The sequence below is a fragment of the Oncorhynchus mykiss genome, chromosome 13 (genome assembly GCF_057628025.1).
Source record: "Oncorhynchus mykiss isolate SJ-2025 chromosome 13, ASM5762802v1, whole genome shotgun sequence".
NCBI classification, from domain to species: Eukaryota; Metazoa; Chordata; class Actinopteri; order Salmoniformes; family Salmonidae; genus Oncorhynchus; species Oncorhynchus mykiss.
The window spans coordinates 81884339-81906370 of record NC_143034.1 but is presented as its reverse complement, the minus strand read 5'-3'; the positions used below and the strand labels follow the sequence as shown (position 1 = coordinate 81906370).

The window sequence follows — 22032 nt, the reverse complement described above, 5'->3', positions numbered from 1 at the left end:
CTCCCTCTCTCCCTCTCTGTCTCTCTCTGTGACTCTCTCTTTGTCTCTCTCTCCCTCTCTGTCTCTCTCTCTCTCTCTTTCTCTCTCTCTCTCTCTGTTTCTCTCTGCGTCTCTCTATGTTTCTCTCTCTGTCTTCTTTCTGTCCTTCTCAGTAAACTGGATGCCTTCATCTACGATGCTGCTGTGTTGAACTATGCAGCGGGTCGAGACGAGGGCTGTAAGCTGGTCACCATCGGCAGCGGGTACATCTTCGCCACCACCGGCTACGGCATCGCTCTGCATAAAGGGTCCTACTGGAAACGCCAGGTGGACCTGGCTATACTGGCTATTATAGGAGACGGTGAGACACACACACACATCTCTCTGAATAGAGGGTCCTACTGGAAACGCCAGGTGGACCTGGCTATACTGGCTATTATAGGAGACGGTGAGACACACAGACACACACATCGCTCTGAATAGAGGGTCCTACTGGAAACGCCAGGTGGACCTGGCTATACTGGCTATTATAGGAGACGGTGAGACACACACACACACACATCGCTCTGAATAGAGGGTCCTACTGGAAACGCCAGGTGGACCTGGCTATACTGGCTATTATAGGAGACGGTGAGACACACACACACACACACATCGCTCTGAATAGAGGGTCCTACTGGAAACGCCAGGTGGACCTGGCTATACTGGCTATTATAGGAGACGGTGAGACACACACACACATCACTCTGAATAGAGGGTCCTACTGGAAACGCCAGGTGGACCTGGCTATACTGGCTATTATAGGAGACGGTGAGACACACAGACACACACATCACTCTGAATAGAGGGTCCTACTGGAAACGCCAGGTGGACCTGGCTATACTGGCTATTATAGGAGACGGTGAGACACACACACACACACATCGCTCTGAATAGAGGGTCCTACTGGAAACGCCAGGACCAGCTTGCTTAGGGGACTCTTCTCACTGCAGACTGTTCTAGTGCCCGCGCCAAATCATTGATATAGATGTTGAAGAGGGTGGGGCTTAAGCTGCAACCCTGTCTCACCCCACGGCCTTGTGGGAAGAAATTTGCGTGTGATTTTCGCCTATTTTAACTTGTTGTTTGTGTACATGGATTTCATGTCGTATGTTTTTCCCCCAACACCACTTTCCATCAATATGTATAGCAGACCCTCATGCCAAATTGAGTCGAAGGCTTTTGTGAAATCAACAAAGCATGAGAAGACTTTGCCTTTGTTTTGGTTTGTTTGGTTGTCAATTAGGGTGTGCAGGGTGAATACGTGGTCTGTTGTACGGTAAAAGAAGACGATGCGAAGACGATGCCTTGGTTTGTCAATTTGGAAGCGGAATACTTGGTGTTTTCATTGAGGAAATGTACGAGTCTGCAGTTGATGATAATGCAGAGGAATTTTCCCGAGGTTGCTGTTGACGCATATCCCACGGTAGTTATTGGGGTCAAATTTGTGTGTCTCTCTCTCTCTCTCTCTCTCTCTCTCTCTCTCTCTCACACACACACACACACACACACACACACACACACACACACACACACACACACACACACACACACACACACACACACTGTACCCCATGGTCGGCGTCAAAAAAGGGAACGCTGTGAATATATAGAAACCTTTGATGTAGAGTCAGCTGTAAACATGGGGGGTCTGTCTGTTTCTGTTTCTGTGTGTGTGTGTGTGTGTGTGTGTGTGTGTGTGTGTGTGTGTGTGTGTGTGTGTGTGTGTAAGTCATTATAATGTATAAATTGTAATGTATTCTTCTCTGATCCAGCCTGTATGTGACTCCCAGCTGCTTCACTCACAACAAGTCACCATCACGTTACACACTGTGGTATATCTACTGAACATTATGTATGTTAGGAGGAGGAGGAGGAGGAGGAGGGGGGGGGTAGAGGAGGTAGAGGATGAGGGGAGGAGGAGGAAGAGGATGTTGAGGAGGAGGAGTGGGAGGAAGAGGAGGAAGAGGAGGTAGAGGAGGAGGAGTGGTTAGGTGAGGAGGAGTGGGAGGTAGAGGAGGAGGAGTGGGAGGTAGAGGAGGAGGAGTGGGAGGAGGAGGAGAAGGGGAGGAGGAAGAGGAGGAGGAGGAGGAGGCGTGGGAAGAGAAGGGGGCGTGGGAAGGGGAGGAGGAGTGGGAGGTAGAGGAGGAGGAGTGGGAGGAGGAGGAGAAGGGGAGGAGGAAGAGGAGGTAGAGGAGGAGGACTGGGAGGAGGAGGAGAAGGGGAGGAGGAAGAGTAGGAGGAGTGGGAGGAGGAGGAGAAGGGGAGGAGGAAGAGGAGGTATAGGAGGATGAGTGGGAGGAGGAGGAGAAGGGGAGGAGGAGGAAGAGGACATAGAGGAGGAGGAGTGGGAGGAGGAGATAAAGGAGGAGGTGGAGATAGAGAAGAAGGAGATAGAGGAGGAGATAGAGAAGGAGGAGGAGATAGAGGTGGAGATAGAAGAGGTGGAGGAGGAGGAGGAGATAGAGGAGGAGATAGAGGAGGAGATAGAGGCGGAGGAGGAGATGGAGGAGGAGATGGAGGAGGTGGAGGAGATAGAGGAGGAGGAGGAGATAGAGGGGGAGGTGGAGATTGTGGAGGAAGGGGAGATAGAGGAGGAGGTGGACGTGGAGATTGTGGAGGAAGGGGAGATAGAGGAGGAGGCAGAGATAGAGGAGGAGATGGAGGAGGAGGGGGAGATGGAGGAGGAGATAGAGATGGAGGAGATAGAGGAGGAGGGGGAGATAGAGGAGGAGATGGAGGGGGAGATGGAGATAGTGGAGGAAGACAAGATAGAGGAGGAGGTAGAGATAGAGGAGGAGTTGGATGGGGAGGTGGAGATAGTGGAGATGGAGGGGGAGGTTGAGATTGTGGAGGAGGAGGAGGAGATAGAGGAGGAGATAGAGATGGAGGTGATAGAGGAGGGGGAGATAGAGGAGGGGGAGGAGATAGAAATGGAGGAGATAGAGGAGGAGATAGAGGAGGAGGTGGACATGGAGATTGTGGAGGAAGGGGAGATAGAGGAGGAGGTAGAGATAGAGAAGGAGATAGAGGAGGAGATGGAAGGAGGAGGTAGAGGAGGAGATGGAGGAGGAGGTAGAGGAGGAGGTAGAGAAGGAGATAGAGGAGGAGATAGAGAAGGAGATGGAGGGGGAGGTGGAGATAGTGGAGGAAGAGGAGATAGAGGAGGAGGGGGAGGTGGAGATTGTGGAGATTGTGGAGGAAGAGGAGATAGAGGAGGAGATGGAGGAGGAGGGGGAGGTGGAGATAGTGGAGGAAGAGGAGATAGAGGAGGAGGGGGAGGTGGAGATTGTGGAGATTGTGGAGGAAGAGGAGATAGAGGAGGAGATGGAGGAGGAGGGGGAGGTGGAGATTGTGGAGGAAGGGAGATAGAGGTACAACCCAAAGACATCCAGCCAACTTGACACAACTGTGTGAAACATTGGAGTCAACATGGGCCAGCATCCCTGTGGAACACTTTCAACACCTTGTAGAGTCCATGAGCTGAACAATTGAGGCTAGAGAGAGAGAGAAACAGAGAGACATATGGAGAGAAGATAGAGAAACAGAGACAGAGAGAGAAGATAGAGAGAGAGAGACAGAGAGAGAGAAGATAGAGAGAGAAACAGAGAGAGAGAGAGAAGATAGAGAGAGAGACAGAGAGAGAAGATAGAGAGAGAAACAGGGAGAGAGAAACAGAGAGAGAGAAGAGAGAGAGAGAGAGAGAAGAGAGACAGAGAGAGAAGATAGAGAGAGAAACAGAAGAGATATCTCCCTCTGCTTAAGGAAGCGGGCGTCTCAGTAAGGGACAGTGAGATCTCTCCTTAGAGAACCTGTCTCTTCTGTAAAATGAGGAACATATAAATGAAGCCCTCTGGGACACTTTGACGTTGTCCAACTATTGAATACTATTCCCTAATTAGTCCACTAGGGCCCTTGTCTAAAGTAGTGCACTACATAGGGAATAGGGCTGTAGTATAAAGTAGTGCACTATATAGGGCTGTAGTATAAAGTAGTGCACTATATAGGGAATAGGGCTGTAGTATAAAGTAGTGTACTATATAGGGAATAGGGCTGTAGTATAAAGTAGTGCACTATATAGGGCTGTAGTATAAAGTAGTGCACTATATAGGGAATAGGGCTGTAGTATAGAGTAGTGCACTATATAGGGAATAGGGCTGTAGTATAAAGTAGTGCACTATATAGGGAATAGGGCTGTAGTATAAAGTAGTGCACTATATAGGGAATAGGGCTGTAGTATAAAGTAGTGCACTATATAGGGAATAGGGCTGTAGTATAAAGTAGTGCACTATATAGGGAATAGGGCTGTAGTATAAAGTAGTGTACTATATAGGGCTGTAGTATAGAGTAGTGCACTATATAGGGAATAGGGCTGTAGTATAAAGTAGTGCACTATATAGGGAATAGGGCTGTAGTATAGAGTAGTGCACTATATAGGGCTGTAGTATAAAGTAGTGCACTATATAGGGAATAGGGCTGTAGTATAAAGTAGTGTACTATATAGGGCTGTAGTATAAAGTAGTGCACTATATAGGGAATAGGGCTGTAGTATAAAGTAGTGTACTATATAGGGAATAGGGCTGTAGTATAAAGTAGTGCACTATATAGGGCTGTAGTATAAAGTAGTGCACTATATAGGGAATAGGGCTGTAGTATAAAGTAGTGCACTATATAGGGAATAGGGCTGTAGTATAAAGTAGTGTACTATATAGGGAATAGGGCTGTAGTATAGAGTAGTGCACTATATAGGGAATAGGGCTGTAGTATAAAGTAGTGCACTATATAGGGAATAGGGCTGTAGTATAGAGTAGTGCACTATATAGGGAATAGGGCTGTAGTATAAAGTAGTGCACTATATAGGGAATAGGGCTGTAGTATAAAGTAGTGTACTATATAGCGAATAGGGCTGTAGTATAAAGTAGTGTACTATATAGGGCTGTAGTATAAAGTAGTGTACTATATAGCGAATAGGGCTGTAGTATAAAGTAGTGTACTATATAGGGCTGTAGTATAAAGTAGTGCACTATATAGGGAATAGGGCTGTAGTATAAAGTAGTGCACTATATAGGGAATAGGGCTGTAGTATAAAGTAGTGCACTATATAGGGCTGTAGTATAAAGTAGTGTACTATATAGCGAATAGGGCTGTAGTATAGAGTAGTGTACTATATAGGGCTGTAGTATAAAGTAGTGTACTATATAGCGAATAGGGCTGTAGTATAGAGTAGTGTACTATATAGGGAATAGGGCTGTAGTATAAAGTAGTGTACTATATAGCGAATAGGGCTGTAGTATAAAGTAGTGTACTATATAGGGCTGTAGTATAAAGTAGTGTACTATATAGGGAATAGGGCTGTAGTATAAAGTAGTGTACTATATAGGGCTGTAGTATAAAGTAGTGTACTATATAGGGAATAGGGCTGTAGTATAAAGTAGTGTACTATATAGGGAATAGGGCTGTAGTATAAAGTAGTGTACTATATAGCGAATAGGGCTGTAGTATAAAGTAGTGTACTATATAGCGAATAGGGCTGTAGTATAAAGTAGTGTACTATATAGGGCTGTAGTATAAAGTAGTGTACTAGATAGGGAATAGGGCTGTAGTATAAAGTAGTGTACTATATAGCGAATAGGGCTGTAGTATAGAGTAGTGTACTATATAGGGAATAGGGCTGTAGTATAAAGTAGTGTACTATATAGGGCTGTAGTATAAAGTAGTGTACTATATAGGGAATAGGGCTGTAGTATAAAGTAGTGCACTATATAGGGAATAGGGCTGTAGTATAAAGTAGTGTACTATATAGCGAATAGGGCTGTAGTATAGAGTAGTGTACTATATAGGGAATAGGGCTGTAGTATAAAGTAGTGTACTATATAGGGCTGTAGTATAAAGTAGTGTACTATATAGCGAATAGGGCTGTAGTATAAAGTAGTGCACTATATAGGGAACAGGGCTGTAGTATAGAGTAGTGTACTATATAGGGAATAGGGCTGTAGTATAAAGTAGTTCACTATATAGGGAATAGGGCTGTAGTATAAAGTAGTGCACTATATAGGGAATAGGGCTGTAGTATAAAGTAGTTCACTATATAGGGAATAGGGACCATTTGGGACAGACCCTGACACTCTCCTTCCTGTGTGTATAATGTGGTTAGTGATGTCAAATGTTTCTGCAACGCTTGGAGGTACACACACACACACACACACACACACACACATACACACACACACACACACACACACAAACGTCGCACTCAAGCTGAATGACAGTAATACCATTACATTAATGGGACCTTAAATGTCAGAGAGAGGAGGAGGAGGAGGAGGAGGAAGAGGAGGAGGAGGAGGAAGAGGAGGAGGAGGACGAGACAATAAAGTGAATTATATTTTTATTTCTCTCCCTCCCTTTTTTTACTGCTCTCTGACTTCTCCCCCCTCTCTCTCATCTCTCTCTCATCTCTCTCTCTCGCTTCTCTCCCATCATCTGCCTCTCTCTCTGCCTCTCTCTCCTCTCTCTCTCTCTCTCTCTCTTTCTATCTCTCTCTCCCCTCTCTCTCCTCCCTCGCTTCCTCCCTCTCTTTCTCTCCTGTCTCTCTGTCTATCTCTCTCTCTCTTCTCTCCCATCATCTGCCTCTCTCTCTCTCTCTCTTTCTCTCATCTCTCTCCTCTCACACTCTCCTTCCCCCTCTCTCTTTCTCCCCTATCCCTTCCTCCCTCTCTCTTCCTCTCCTCTCTCTCTCCCCTCCCTCCCTCCAGGTGAGATGGAGGAGCTGGAAGCTCAGTGGCTAACGGGGATCTGTCACCATGAGAAGAACGAGGTGATGTCCAGTCAGCTGGACATCGACAACATGGCCGGAGTGTTTTACATGCTGGCTACCGCAATGGGACTGTCTCTCATTACCTTCATATCAGAGCATCTCTTCTACTGGAGGTTGAGATACTGTTTCACTGGAGTCTGTACGGGAACACCAGGACTACTGTTCTCTATAAGCAGGGTAAGACTGGGGGGTAGGGGGTAGGGGTTAGAGGTTAGAGGTTAGGGAGAGATACTGTTTCACTGGAGTCTGTACGGGAACACCAGGACTTCTGTTCTCTATAAGCAGGGTAAGAATGGGGGGTAGGGGGTAGGGATAAGAGGTTAGAGGTTAGGGAGAGATACTGTTTCACTGGAGTCTGTACGGGAACACCAGGACTACTGTTCTCTATCAGCAGGGTAAGACTGGGGGGGTAGGGGTTAGGGGGTAGGGGTTAGGGGGTAGGGGGTAGAGGTTAGGGGGTAGGGGTTAGGGGTAGGGGTTAGGGGGTAGGGGTTAGGAGGTATGGATTAGGGGGTAGGGGTTAGGGGTTTGGTGGAAGGGGTAGGGGTAGGGGTTAGGAGGTATGGATTAGGGGGTAGGGGTTAGGGGGTAGGGGTTAGGAGGTAGGAGTTAGGGGGTAGGGGTTAGGAGGTATGGATTAGGGGGTAGGGGTTATGAGGTAGGGGTTAGGAGGTAGGGATTAGGGTGTAGGGGTTAGGGGGTAGGGGTTAGAAGGTAGGGATTAGGGGGTAGAGGTTAGGGAGAGATACTGTTTCACTGGAGTCTGTACGGGAACACCAAGACTACTGTTCTCTATAAGCAGGGTAAGAATGGGGGGTAGGGGGTAGGGATAAGAGGTTAGAGGTTAGGGAGAGATACTGTTTCACTGGAGTCTGTACGGGAACACCAGGACTACTGTTCTCTATAAGCAGGGTAAGAATGGGGGGTAGGGGGTAGGGATAAGAGGTTAGAGGTTAGGGAGAGATACTGTTTCACTGGAGTCTGTACGGGAACACCAGGACTACTGTTCTCTATCAGCAGGGTAAGACTGGGGGGGTAGGGGTTAGGGGTTAGGGGGTAGGGGGTAGAGGTTAGGGGGTAGGGGTTAGGGGTAGGGGTTAGGGGGTAGGGGTTAGGAGGTATGGATTAGGGGGTAGGGGTTAGGGGTTTGGTGGAAGGGGTAGGGGTAGGGGTTAGGAGGTATGGATTAGGGGGTAGGGGTTAGGGGGTAGGGGTTAGGAGGTAGGAGTTAGGGGGTAGGGGTTAGGAGGTATGGATTAGGGGGTAGGGGTTATGAGGTAGGGGTTAGGAGGTAGGGATTAGGGTGTAGGGGTTAGGGGGTAGGGGTTAGAAGGTAGGGATTAGGGGGTAGGGGTTAGGGGTTAGGTGGTAGGGGTTAGGGGGTAGGGGGTAAGGGTTAGTGTATAATGGTTAGGGGGTAGTGGTTAGGGTGTAGGGGTATGGTTTAATGTCAATGTTATGGTGGGTAGAGGAGAAGGGATAGGGGCTGTTATGATTGGTGTATGGAGGCACTAGGTTGGGGTATTAGGGAGGTAGGGGCTGGGGTATTAGGGAGTTAGGGGCTGGGGTATTAGGGAGGTAAGGGCTGGGGTATTAGGGAGTTAGGGGCTGGGGTATTAGGGAGGTAGGGGCTGGGGTATTAGGGAGGTAGGGGCTGGGGTATTAGGGAGTTAGGGGCTGGGGTATTAGGGAGGTAGGGGCTGGGGTATTAGGGAGCTAGGGGCTGGGGTATTAGGGAGGTGAGGGGCTGGGGTATTGGGAGGTAGGGGCTGGGGTATTAGGGAGCTAGGGGCTGGGGTATTAGGGAGGTGAGGGGCTGGGGTATTAGGGAGGTAGGGGCTGGGGTATTAGGGAGTCAGGGGCTGGGGTATTAGGGAGGTAGGGGCTGGGGTATTAGGGAGTCAGGGGCTGGGGTATTAGGGAGGTAGGGTCTGGGGTATTAGGGAGGTAGGGGCTGGGGTATTAGGGAGGTAGGGGCTGGGGTATTAGGGAGTCAGGGGCTGGGGTATTAGGGAGTTAGGGGCTGGGGTATTATGGAGGTAGGGGCTGGGGTATTAGGGAGGTAGGGGCTGGGGTATTAGGGAGTTAGGGGCTGGGGTATTAGGGAGGTAGGGGCTGGGGTATTAGGGAGGTAGGGGCTGGGGTATTAGGGAGTTAGGGGCTGGGGTATTAGGGAGGTAGGGGCTGGGGTATTAGGGAGCTAGGGGCTGGGGTATTAGGGAGGTGAGGGGCTGGGGTATTAGGGAGGTAGGGGCTGGGGTATTAGGGAGCTAGGGGCTGGGGTATTAGGGAGGTGAGGGGCTGGGGTATTAGGGAGGTAGGGGCTGGGGTATTAGGGAGTCAGGGGCTGGGGTATTAGGGAGGTAGGGGCTGGGGTATTAGGGAGTCAGGGGCTGGGGTATTAGGGAGGTAGGGTCTGGGGTATTAGGGAGGTAGGGGCTGGGGTATTAGGGAGGTAGGGGCTGGGGTATTAGGGAGGTAGGGGCTGGGGTATTAGGGAGTTAGGGGCTGGGGTATTATGGAGGTAGGGGCTGGGGTATTAGGGAGGTAGGGGCTGGGGTATTAGGGAGTTAGGGGCTGGGGTATTAGGGAGGTAGGGGCTGGGGTATTAGGGAGGTAGGGGCTGGGGTATTAGGGAGTTAGGGGCTGGGGTATTAGGGAGGTAGGGGCTGGGGTATTAGGGAGCTAGGGGCTGGGGTATTAGGGAGGTGAGGGGCTGGGGTATTAGGGAGGTAGGGGCTGGGGTATTAGGGAGCTAGGGGCTGGGGTATTAGGGAGGTGAGGGGCTGGGGTATTAGGGAGGTAGGGGCTGGGGTATTAGGGAGTCAGGGGCTGGGGTATTAGGGAGGTAGGGGCTGGGGTATTAGGGAGTCAGGGGCTGGGGTATTAGGGAGGTAGGGTCTGGGGTATTAGGGAGGTAGGGGCTGGGGTATTAGGGAGGTAGGGGCTGGGGTATTAGGGAGGTAGGGGCTGGGGTATTAGGGAGTCAGGGGCTGGGGTATTAGGGAGCTAGGGGCTGGGGTATTAGGGAGGTGAGGGGCTGGGGTATTAGGGAGGTAGGGGCTGGGGTATTAGGGAGCTAGGGGCTGGGGTATTAGGGAGGTGAGGGGCTGGGGTATTAGTGAGGTAGGGGCTGGGGTATTAGGGAGTCAGGGGCTGGGGTATTAGGGAGGTAGGGGCTGGGGTATTAGGGAGTCAGGGGCTGGGGTATTAGGGAGGTAGGGTCTGGGGTATTAGGGAGGTAGGGGCTGGGGTATTAGGGAGTTAGGGGCTGGGGTATTAGGGAGGTAGGGGCTGGGGTATTAGGGAGTTAGGGGCTGGGGTATTAGGGAGGTAGGGGCTGGGGTATTAGGGAGTTAGGGGCTGGGGTATTAGGGAGGTAGGGGCTGGGGTATTAGGGAGCTAGGGGATGGGGTATTAGGGAGGTGAGGGGCTGGGGTATTAGGGAGGTAGGGGCTGGGGTATTAGGGAGCTAGGGGCTGGGGTATTAGGGAGGTGAGGGGCTGGGGTATTAGGGAGGTAGGGGCTGGGGTATTAGGGAGTCAGGGGCTGGGGTATTAGGGAGGTAGGGGCTGGGGTATTAGGGAGTCAGGGGCTGGGGTATTAGGGAGGTAGGGTCTGGGGTATTAGGGAGGTAGGGGCTGGGGTATTAGGGAGGTAGGGGCTGGGGTATTAGGGAGTCAGGGGCTGGGGTATTAGGGAGGTAGGGGCTGGGGTATTAGGGAGTCAGGGGCTGGGGTATTAGGGAGGTAGGGTCTGGGGTATTAGGGAGGTAGGGGCTGGGGTATTAGGGAGGTAGGGGCTGGGGTATTAGGGAGGTAGGGGCTGAGGTATTAGGGAGTCAGGGGCTGGGGTATTAGGGAGTTAGGGGCTGGGGTATTATGGAGGTAGGGGCTGGGGTATTAGGGAGGTAGGGGCTGGGGTATTAGGGAGTTAGGGGCTGGGGTATTAGGGAGGTAGGGGCTGGGGTATTAGGGAGGTAGGGGCTGGGGTATTAGGGAGTTAGGGGCTGGGGTATTAGGGAGGTAGGGGCTGGGGTATTAGGGAGCTAGGGGCTGGGGTATTAGGGAGGTGAGGGGCTGGGGTATTAGGGAGGTAGGGGCTGGGGTATTAGGGAGCTAGGGGCTGGGGTATTAGGGAGGTGAGGGGCTGGGGTATTAGGGAGGTAGGGGCTGGGGTATTAGGGAGTCAGGGGCTGGGGTATTAGGGAGGTAGGGGCTGGGGTATTAGGGAGTCAGGGGCTGGGGTATTAGGGAGGTAGGGTCTGGGGTATTAGGGAGGTAGGGGCTGGGGTATTAGGGAGGTAGGGGCTGGGGTATTAGGGAGGTAGGGGCTGGGGTATTAGGGAGTCAGGGGCTGGGGTATTAGGGAGTTAGGGGCTGGGGTATTATGGAGGTAGGGGCTGGGGTATTAGGGAGGTAGGGGCTGGGGTATTAGGGAGTTAGGGGCTGGGGTATTAGGGAGGTAGGGGCTGGGGTATTAGGGAGCTAGGGGCTGGGGTATTAGGGAGGTGAGGGGCTGGGGTATTAGGGAGGTAGGGGCTGGGGTATTAGGGAGGTAGGGGCTGGGGTATAGGGAGGTAGGGGCTGGGGTATTAGGGAGGTAGGGTCTGGGGTATTAGGGAGGTAGGGGATGGGGTATTAGGGAGTCAGGGGCTGGGGTATTAGGGAGGTAGGGTCTGGGGTATTAGGGAGGTAGGGGCTGGGGTATTAGGGAGGTAGGGGCTGGGGTATTAGGGAGGTAGGGGCTGGGGTATTAGGGAGTCAGGGGCTGGGGTATTAGGGAGTTAGGGGCTGGGGTATTATGGAGGTAGGGGCTGGGGTATTAGGGAGGTAGGGGCTGGGGTATTAGGGAGTCAGGGGCTGGGGTATTAGGGAGTTAGGGGCTGGGGTATTATGGAGGTAGGGGCTGGGTTATTAGGGAGGTAGGGGCTGGGGTATTAGGGAGTTAGGGGCTGGGGTATTAGGGAGGTGAGGGGCTGGGTTATTAGGGAGGTAGGGGCTGGGGTATTAGGGAGGTAGGGGCTGGGGTATTAGGGAAGTGGGTTCCTGGGGTATTACGGAGGTAGGGGCTGGGGTATTAGGGAGGTAGGGGCTGGGGTATTAGGGAGGTACTTGCTTAGGTATTAGGGAGGTAGGGGCTGGGGTATTAGGGAGGTACTTGCTTAGGTATTAGGGAGGTAGGGGCTGGGGTATTAGGGAGGTACTTGCTTAGGTATTAGGGAGGTAGGGGCTGGGGTATTAGGGAGGTAGGGGCTGGGGTATTAGGGAGGTGAGGGGCTGGGGTATTAGGGAGGTAGGGGCTGGGGTATTAGGGAGGTAGGGGCTGGGGTATTAGGGAGGTAGGGGCTGGGGTATTAGGGAGGTAGGGGCTGGGGTATTAGGGAGGTGAGGGGCTGGGGTATTAGGGAGGTGAGGGGCTGGGGTATTAGGGAGGTGAGGGGCTGGGGTATTAGGGAGGTAGGGGCTGGGGTATTAGGGAGTTAGGGGCTGGGGTATTAGGGAGGTAGGGGCTGGGGTATTAGGGAGGTAGGGGCTGGGGTATTAGGGAGGTAGGGGCTGGGGTATTAGGGAGGTAGGGGCTGGGGTATTAGGGAGGTAGGGTCTGGGGTATTATGGAGGTAGGGGCTGGGGTATTAGGGAGGTGAGGGGCTGGGGTATTAGGGAGGTAGGGTCTGGGGTATTATGGAGGTAGGGTCTGGGGTATTAGGGAGGTGAGGGTCTGGGGTATTAGGGGGCTGGGGTATTAGGGAGGTAGGGGCTGGGGTATTAGGGAGGTAGGGGCTGGGGTATTAGGGAGGTGAGGGGCTGGGGTATTAGGGAGGTGAGGGGCTGGGGTATTAGGGAGGTAGGGGCTGGGTTATTAGGGAGGTAGGGGCTGGGGTATTAGGGAGCTAGGGGCTGGGGTATTAGGGAGGTGAGGGGCTGGGGTATTAGGGAGGTAGGGGCTGGGGTATTAGGGAGGTAGGGGCTGGGGTATTAGGGAGGTAGGGGCTGGGGAGAGGGACAGACACAATCCGTCTCCCTCCACTGCACCTTTCTGGGTAGTAATATTAATTTCAATACGGTTAGGAATACTATCTAAGTAATTATGTTAACTGTTCAGAGAAATGAATGAGATTGTTTATCAGATGCTGAGTCAGTCGATACTAATGTGATCCTGATGAATTATCCTTTACTGGGACTGAGGAAACATGGGTCATAGTTACCAGAAGACACAGACTTTTAGACAACAGTCAGACTTCAAATGATGATCCATAGATGATAATCTGTCTCTCTCTCTCTCTCTCTCTCTCTCTCTCTCTCTCTCTCTCTCTGTGTCTCTCTCTTTCTTTCTCTGTCTCTCTGTCTCTCTGTCTCTCTCTCTCTCTCTGTCTCTCTCTCTCCCTCTCTCTCTCTCTCTCTCTCTCTCTCTCTCTCTCTCTCTCTCTCTCTCTCTCGCTCTCTCCCCCTCTCTTTCTCTGTCTCTGTCTCTGTCTCTCTCTGTCTCTGTGTCTCTCTGTCTCTGTGTCTCTCTTTCGCTGTGTCTCTGTTTCGGTCTCTCTGTCTCTCTCTGTCTCGGTGTCTCTGTCTCTCTCTCTCCTCCACCTTCCCTCCTCTCTCTCTTAATTTTTCCCCCTGTCTTCCCTTTCTCTCCTCCATCTCCCTCCTCGCCCTCTCTCTCTCTCTCTCTGTAGGGGATTTGGAGTTGTATCCACGGCGTCCACATCGACATGAAGAAGAAGTCCGAGCTGGATTTTAGCCCTCAGGCTAACATGTTGAAGCTCATCAAGTCAGCCAAACAGATGACCAACATGTCCAACCTGTCTACGTCCAGGATCAATTCCCCCAAGCGGGCGGCTGAGTTCATGCACTCGGCGGGGCCCATGATCATGGATATGATGGCTGAGAAAGGTCTTTTCTCTCTCAATTTGTTTTGTTGTTGATTCAAACACATTACAACCACAACATCGTGGATATAAAGGCATTTTTTTTAAATCGATGAGGATGGTTCTTCTTATTTTACAAACACATTACAACCGTAAATAGTGGATACAAATGCATTTCGAATCATTAAAAACAATATATATTTTATTTATTTGTTACTTTATATTAACTAGGCAAGTCAGTTATTTGAAATATATATTTTATTTTAAGGTAACTTCATCTACGCCGACAATCGAAGCTACGCCCCTAAAGAGGTGATCTACGGCGATACGGGCGACCTCCAGGCGTACCTGGCCAACCGACACAAAGACCACCTGAACAACTACATCTTCCAAGGAGGACAGCACCCTCTGACCCTCAACGAGTCAAACCCAAACTCTGTGGAAGTGGCGGTGAGCGCGGACGCCGCCCAGACCAACGCCAAACCCAGAGGCCTGTGGAAGAAGTCCGTGGACACAATGCGGCAGGGTCCAGGTGTCCCCGGCCCCGACATGCTGTCCCCCGACCCTCGCATCTCCATGAAGACACAGCGATACCTTCCGGAGGAAGCAGCTCACTCAGACATCTCTGACTGCTCCAGCCGAGGAGGAGGCGGTTCGTACCAGGACCCGGAAAACAACAAGCACCTGAAGAACAAGGACGGATTAAAAAAAAGACAGTTGCCGTCAAAATACCCTAGGGACTGCAGCGAAGTGGAGCTGTCCTACTTAAAGACTAAGCAGGGCAGCGGAGGGGGTGGAGGAGTGGGAGGACAGGGACAAGGACAGATCTACACCATAGACTCAGATAGAGAACTCAATCTCAACTCCGATCCTTTACACTACCGCGAGAGTCGAGGCCTGGCCGCCGACGACCTGGACTACCCGGAGATCTACTCTGACCACAACGACAACTACAGGAAGTGTCAGGATCAGCCAATCATCCACCTCAACTCGTCCCCGCTGCACCACGCCGACGTCGACCTGCTCCCGGACTCCACTTACTCCAAACACTACGGCGTGAAGGATAAGAGCTTGTCCCTGTCGCCCCACGAGACCAACGACCGTTCCAAACAGACCCACTGCCGCTCCTGTCTGTCCAAGTTCCCTGCCAGTAGCAGCTACACCCCGGGTCACTACACGCCCACAAACACCGCTTCTGTTGCCGCCGCCGCAGCCGCCGCCGCCGCCCGCTCGCCCTACAACCGCTGCGAAGCGTGCCTCCACACTGCTAACCTCTACGACATCAGCGAAGACCAGCTGCTCCAGGACGCCCTGCTGACCAACCAGGGAATGCATCAACATCAGGACGAGATGTTCGGCCACTACTGGCCTCAGACGGACGGTCCGCACGTCCAGAAGAGAAATCGGCTGCGTATGTCCCGCCAACACTCGTTCGACAACATCATGCTGGAGAAGCCTAAAGAAATAGATCTGGGTCGTCCGGCTCGCTCCGTCAGCCTCAAAGAGAAAGACCGCTGCTTCCTGGACGATTCTCCCTACGCCAACCTGTTCAGCGTCCGCCAGGCCGACAAGCTGTTGGGCTCCAGGTCGATGCTGTTCAACCTGGAGGAGAACAAACGGAGCAAGTCGCTGTACCCCGAACACGGCTCTGACAACCCCTTCATGGCGTCTTCGCTGAGGGACGACACGCGCCTCGTCCACGGACGCAGCTCCTCCGACATTTACAAACAGCTGGGAGGAGGAGGAGGGCTCAAAACATCGCAACGCAACGAAAACAATCTGAGATCCTCGGTCAAATCCGCCGCTTCCTACTGCTCCCGGGACGGAGGACGGATACCAGCCAATGACATGTACATTACAGAGCATGTGATGCCTTATGTAGCCAATAAGACAAGTTCTTACTCAGCCGCACCGCGAGGGGTACTAAACTCAGCCCAGTTCAGCAATAGACGGGTTTATAAGAAGATACCCAGTCTGGAGTCAGACGTTTAATTAACTTAATGATTATAATTATTAGTAGGGTTATTACGAAGTCTTTCTGCTGTGTTTTATTATAGTTTATAACTATCTACTATCCACTTAGGATGCCATAGACACACTTATTCTTCTTCTTCTGCTACTACAACTACTACTACTATTACTACTATAGCCAGATATACGTACCAGGGGAGTTGAAGCTCTCTCTCTCTCTACTAATCTCTCTGTTCCTTCCAGGGGAGTTGAAGCTCTCTCTCTCTCTACTAATCTATATGTTCCTTCCAGGGGAGTTGTAGATCTCTCTCTCTCTCTCGCTCTCTCTCTCTCTCTCTCTCTACTGATCTCTCTGTTCATTCCAGGGGAGTTGTAGTGAGAGGTTTGGCCCGTCATATGATTCATGGACAGACAGACAGGCAGACAGGCAGGCAGGCAGACAGACAGACAGACAGAGAGACAGACAGACAGAAAGACAGTAGGAGAGGAATAAGGAGAGAGAGAAAGAGAGAAGGAGGAGGAATCAAGAGAGAGAGATAGAGAGGAGGAGGAATCAGGAAAGAGAGAGGAGGAGGAATCAGGAGAGAGAGAGACAGAGAGGAGGAGAAGGAATCAGGAGAGAGAGAGATAGAGAGGAGGAGGAATCAGGAGAGAGAGAGATAGAGAGGAGGAGGAATCAGGAGAGAGAGAGATAGAGAGGAGGAGGAATCAGCAGAGAGAGATAGAGAGGAGGAGGAATCAGGAGAGAGAGAGATAGAGAGGAGGAGGATTCAGGAGAGAAAGAGATAGAGAGGAGGAGGAATCAGGAGAGAGAGAGATAGAGAGGAGGAGGAATCAGAAGAGATAGAGCTAGAAAGGAGGGGGAATCAGGAGAGAGAGAGATAGAGAGGAGGAGGAATCAGGAGAGCGAGATAGAGAGGAAGAGGAATCAGGAGAGAGAGATAGGAGGAGGAATCAGGAGAGAGATAGAGAGGAGGAGGAATCAGGAGAGAGATATAGAGGAGAAGGATTCAGGAGAGAGAGAGAGGAGGAGGAATCAGGAGAGAGAGAGAGGAGGAGGAATTAGGAGAGAGAGATGTAGAGGAGGTAGAATTAGGAGAGAGAGAGATAAAGGGGAGGAGGAATCAGGAGAGAGAGATAGAGAGGAGGAGGAATCAGGAGAGAGATGGAGAGGAGAAGGAATCAGGAGAGAGAGATGGAGAGGAGGAATCAGGAGAGAGAGATAGAGAGGAGGGGGGATCATTAGAGAGGGATATAGAGAGGAGGAGGAATCAGGATATAGAGATGGAGATTAGGAGGAATCAGGAGAGAGATAGAGAGGAGGTGGAATCAGGAGATATATATAGAGAGGAGGAGAAGGAGTCAGGTAAGAGAGAGATAGAAACAAGGAGGAATCAGGAGAGAGGGATATAGAGAGGAGGGGGAATCAGGAGAGAGAGATAGAGAGAAGGAGGAATCAAGAGAGACGGAGATAGAGAGGAGGAGGAATCAGGAGAGAGAGATAGAGAGGAGGGGGAATCAGGAGAGAGAGAGATAGAGAGGAGGAGGAATCAGGAGAGTGATATAGAGAGGAGGAGGAATCAGGAGAGAGAGAGATAGAGAGGAGGAGGAATCAGGAGCGAGATAGAGAGGAGGAGGAATCAGGAGAGAGAGGAATAGAGAGGAGGAGGAATCAGGAGAGTGATATAGAGAGGAGGAGGAATCATGAGAGAGAGATAGAGAGGAGGAGGAATCAGGAGAGTGATATAGAGAGGAGGAGGAATCATGAGAGAGAGCTAGTTAGGAGGAGGAATCAGGAGAGAGATAGAGAGGAGGAGAAATCAGGAGAGAGATATAGAGGAGAAGGATTCAGGAGAGAGAGAGAGGAGGAGGAATCAGGAGAGATAAATAGAGAGGAGGAGGAATCAGGAGAGAGATAGAGAGGAGGTGGAATCAGGAGATATATATAGAGAGGAGGAGAAGGAGTCAGGTAAGAGAGAGATAGAAACAAGGATGAATCAGGAGAGAGGGAAATGGAGAGGAGGGGGAATCAGGAGAGAGATAGATAGAGACAAGGAGGATTCAGGAGAGAAAGAGAGAGAGGAGGATGAATCAGGAGAGAGAGATAGAGAGGAGGAGGTATCAGGAGAGAGATAGAGAGGAGGAGGAATCAGCAGAGAGAGAAAGAGAGGAGGAATCAGGAGAGATAGAGCGATAGAGAGGAGGAGGAATCAGGAGAGAGAGAGGAGGAGGAATCAGGAGAGAGAGATAGTTAGGAGGAGGAATCAGGAGAGAGAGAGGAGGAGGAATCAGGAGAGAGAGATAGGATGTGGACAGTTGGAAGGGAGGAGGGGGGCTTGGATCTGGAATTGGCTTCTCCTCCCCCCTCCTCCTCACTCCTCCCCCCTCCTCCCCTCTGCTCCCCTCTGTTCCCCCTGTTAGTCTGTCTAGCTAGTCTACAGCTCTGTGACTTGGTAAACGGAAGGACAGACAGACAGCCAGACCTACAGACAGACGGGGAGACAGACAGGGAGACAGACAGACAGGGAGGTAGCCGTAGTGTAGCCCAACCCAGGGGGAGAGAAGAAGAGGGGGGGGGGGGCAGACAGCCTAACAGAGAGAAGGAGAGGAGAGGAGAGGAGAGTAGAGGAGAGGAGAGGAGAGGAGAGGAGAGGAGAGGAGAGGAGAGGAGACAGCCTGACAGAGAGATGAGAGGAGAGGAGAGGAGGGGTAGGACAGGGGGAGACAGACAGCCTGACAGATGGTTGGTGTTTGATGTGGCCACTACGCCTCTTATCATGACAAATATGGCCACCAGCATATCTGGCAGGGAGAGAGGAAGAGGAGAGAGCGAGAGAGCGAGAGAGAGAGTGAGAGTGAGAGAGAGAGAGAGAGATGGAGGGAGAGGGAGAGAGAGATGGAAGTAGCGAGATGGAGGGAGACATAGAGACAGAGACAGAGACAGAGACAGAGACACAGAGACACATAGAGAGAGAGAGAGAGAGAGAGAGACAATAAATAGACAAGAGAGAGAGAGACGAGAGAGAGAGACAAGGTAGAGAGAGCTTACAACAGAGAGCAGGAAGAAGTCGGTACTGGTTTGACAGGTCTCGGGAAGAGTGATGGCTGGGTAGATCTAGTTTAGTGAGGGCTGGGTAGAGCTAGCTTAGTGAGGGCTGGGTAGAGCCAGCTTAGTGAGGGCTGGGTAGAGCCAGCTTAGTGAGGGCTGGGTAGAGCTAGCTTAGTGAGGGCTAGGTAGAGCTAGCTTAGTGAGGGCTGGGTAGAGCCAGCTTAGTGAGGGCTAGGTAGAGCTAGCTTAGTGAGGGCTGGGTAGAGCCAGCTTAGTGAGGGCTGGGTAGAGCTAGCTTAGTGAGGGCTAGGTAGAGCTAGCTTAGTGAGGGCTGGGTAGAGCCAGCTTAGTGAGGGCTGGGTAGAGCTAGCTTAGTGAGGGCTGGGTAGAGCTAGCTTAATGAGGGCTTGGTAGAGCTAGCTTAGTGAGGGCTGGGTAGAGCTAGCTTAGTGAGGGCTTGATAGAGCTAGCTTAATGAGGGCTGGGTAGAGCTAGCTTAGTAAGGTCTGGGTAGAGCTAGCTTAGTGAGGGCTGTGTAGAGCTTGCTGAGGGGTACGCTAGGTCAGAAATGGGCTGTGGGATTTGTAGTTTATACACTTTTGGAAGTTGTAGTTTATAAAAACTTGTGTTTACAGGTGAACGGAAAACCTGCCGGTGAGGGATTCTGGGTATTTTTTGATTAGTGACTGCACATAGAAAATATAGCAACCTTGCTTTTTTTTTTTTTTTTTTTTTTTAATTCTCTTTAAAACTAAATTTAGTTTTAACGTAATAATAAGCCTTATTTCAGATCTTTTTATCCTCCTTCCATCTTTCGAAATATTATAATGTTTTAAATATTCACTCAGCTTAATTATTTAGCATGTGTTATATTCAGGGTGTGGTTGGCACCACTTTCTTCAACTCTTAAATGAACGTTGGTCTCGCTGACTATCAACGGAGAGAGGGGGGGGGGGGGATTAACCTCTGCAATCTGGAGGAGAATATAAACGGACCTGAGTTTTAGTAAAAGTTTTGGATTCTGCTACTTTTTCTTCTCCCCTCAAACAAAAAAGAGGAGAAGGAGAGAGCGAGAGACAAACCCCCCCCTGAACGGCGTGCCGAACGCTCTCTCTTCGTCTCTCTCTCTCTCAACTCGCCACCGGACAGAGCTGGCGTGTTTTTTTTTTTGTCTTTCTATCCCCTTGGAAACAGGGTACTTCCGAATCTCCACGACAACACACGTTGTGTACGCGATCGGACTACGATGACAACTTCTTTTTTTTGTAATTCAAAAAACTGTTTGTGTGTCAGGCGGTCAGTCCTCCTAAAATCTGTCTCCGTCTTGTCTCCTCCACCCCAACCCCGGGACTGAGGACTGCTGGAGGAAACCTCGGGGTGGGGGTGTGTGTGTGTGTGTGTGTGTGTGTGAGGAGAGGTCACTCTATGGTCTTCATCAGTCATCTGTCTGTCTGGTAAACAGCATGATAAAACCTTGACGCTTGAATTGTTTTACTTTTGTGTTTATTCCTGTTACAACCTTAACCACCGCCGCTGATACACGCAGACACACACACACACACACACACACACACACACACACGTATGTAGCATCGTACTGTACAAAACTACATCAAACCCCTCTCAGCAACTCATGTGACTCTTTTGATTGGTTGTGACTCGTTGTGATTGGTTGATTAATTGTATCCAATCAAAAAATACCTCAGGATGGTTTTGTGTGTTTCAACGTGTAGCGACGCGATACAACAACACACACGCTAAATCACTAGACCCCCCCCCCCCCCCCCCCCCTCAGAGATATAGATGCTGCTACATCTCGTAGGGGGACCACCCATTCAGCTGGAGTCTCTACACCCCCCCCCCCCCTCAGAGATATAGATGCTGCTACGTCTCCTAGAGGGACCACCCATTCAGCTGGAGTCTCTACACCCCCCCCCCCCCCCCCCCCCCCTCAGAGATATAGATGCTGCTACATCTCGTAGAGGGACCACCCATTCAGCTGGAGTCTCTACACCCCCCCCGCCCCGTCAGAGATATAGATGCTGCTACATCTCGTAGGGGACATTCAGCTTCTTCTTCACATGTTTACTTGTCCAAGTTCTTCCAGATTCTCTGCCAACTGTTACAAGGAGAGAGAGGAAGAGGAGGGAACGAGAGAGAGGAAGAGGAGGGAACGAGAGAGAGGAAGAAGGGGGATGGGAGAGGGAGGAAGAGGGGGAAAGAGGGGGAAAGAGAGGGACGGAGAGGGGGAACGAGAGAGAGGAAGAGGAGGGATGAGAGGGAAGGCAGGGATGGGTGGATGGGATGTGAGTTGTAGTTAGGAGGATGATGAAGGAGAGAAAGGAAGAGGAGGGATGAGAGGGAAGGCAGGGATGGGTGGATGGGATGTGAGTTGTAGTTAGGAGGATGATGAAGGAGAGAAAGGAAGAGGAGGGATGAGAGGGAAGGCAGGGATGGGTGGATGGGATGTGAGTTGTAGTAAGGAGGAGGATGAAGGAGAGAGAGGAAGAGGAGGGATGATGGCGAGGCAGAGCACACTTCTCTAAACGGTACACATCACTGATACCGATGATGATGATGATGGTGATGACATGTCGGTCAGTCAGTCGTCATTGAAGCTTCCATGGAACTCGTTGAATAGCTGGTGATTGGCAAAACACTGCAGTATAGCCTCCCCATCTCCCCTCTCTCTCTCTCTCTCTCTCTCTGTCTCTCTCTGTCTCTCTCTCTCCCTCTCTCTCCCTCCCTCTCTCTCTCTCTCTCTCTCCCTCCCTCTCTCGCTCTCTCCCTCTTTCTCTCTCTCTCTCTCTCTCTCTGTCTCTCTCGCTCCGTCTCTCTCTCTCTCTCGGTCTCTCTCTGTCTCTCTCTCTCCCTCTCTCTCCCTCCCTCTCTCTCTCTCTCTCTCTCTCCCTCTCTCTCTCCCTCTCTCTGTCTCTCTCTGAATCTGTAGTAGTGGCTGCAGATCACACACAACACTGTCATATCACTGTAATGACTCCAGACTCCAGACAGTCTCCCCTTTTCATCTGTCGGTCTCTCTCGCTCGCTCGCTCTTTCTTTCTTTCTCTCCCCCTGGGGATAGTCTCTTCAGTTTACCCACCATTGACCAGCCCCCTCCCCCACTCCTCTTCCTCCTCCTCCTCCTCCTCCTCTCTTCCTCCTCCTCAGTCATCTGTTTTTCTTATCCTACTCTACATAATGTTATTGTTCATCGTATGTATCGTTTAAAACACTTTAATGGCTATCTTCCTCTTCTATGCTGCTTGAATGGGGCTGACAGGTTGGCATTATGCACATGTAAAAATATCA

General features: G+C 51.0%; 1 protein-coding gene across 1 annotated transcript in view; it reads left to right on the top strand.

Annotated features, from left to right (window-relative positions):
• Window positions 1-16496, top strand: part of grin2aa (glutamate ionotropic receptor NMDA type subunit 2A a) — a 346195-nt gene extending 329699 nt beyond the window's left edge. The window contains exons 12-15 of the mRNA XM_090194485.1: window positions 153-340; window positions 6774-7012; window positions 13512-13728; window positions 13972-16496. Coding sequence (XP_090050611.1) covers window positions 153-340; window positions 6774-7012; window positions 13512-13728; window positions 13972-15695 — 2368 coding nt within the window. The 3' untranslated portion in view covers window positions 15696-16496. The remainder of the gene's footprint in view (window positions 1-152; window positions 341-6773; window positions 7013-13511; window positions 13729-13971) is intronic.
• The last annotated feature ends 5536 nt before the right edge of the window (window positions 16497-22032 follow it).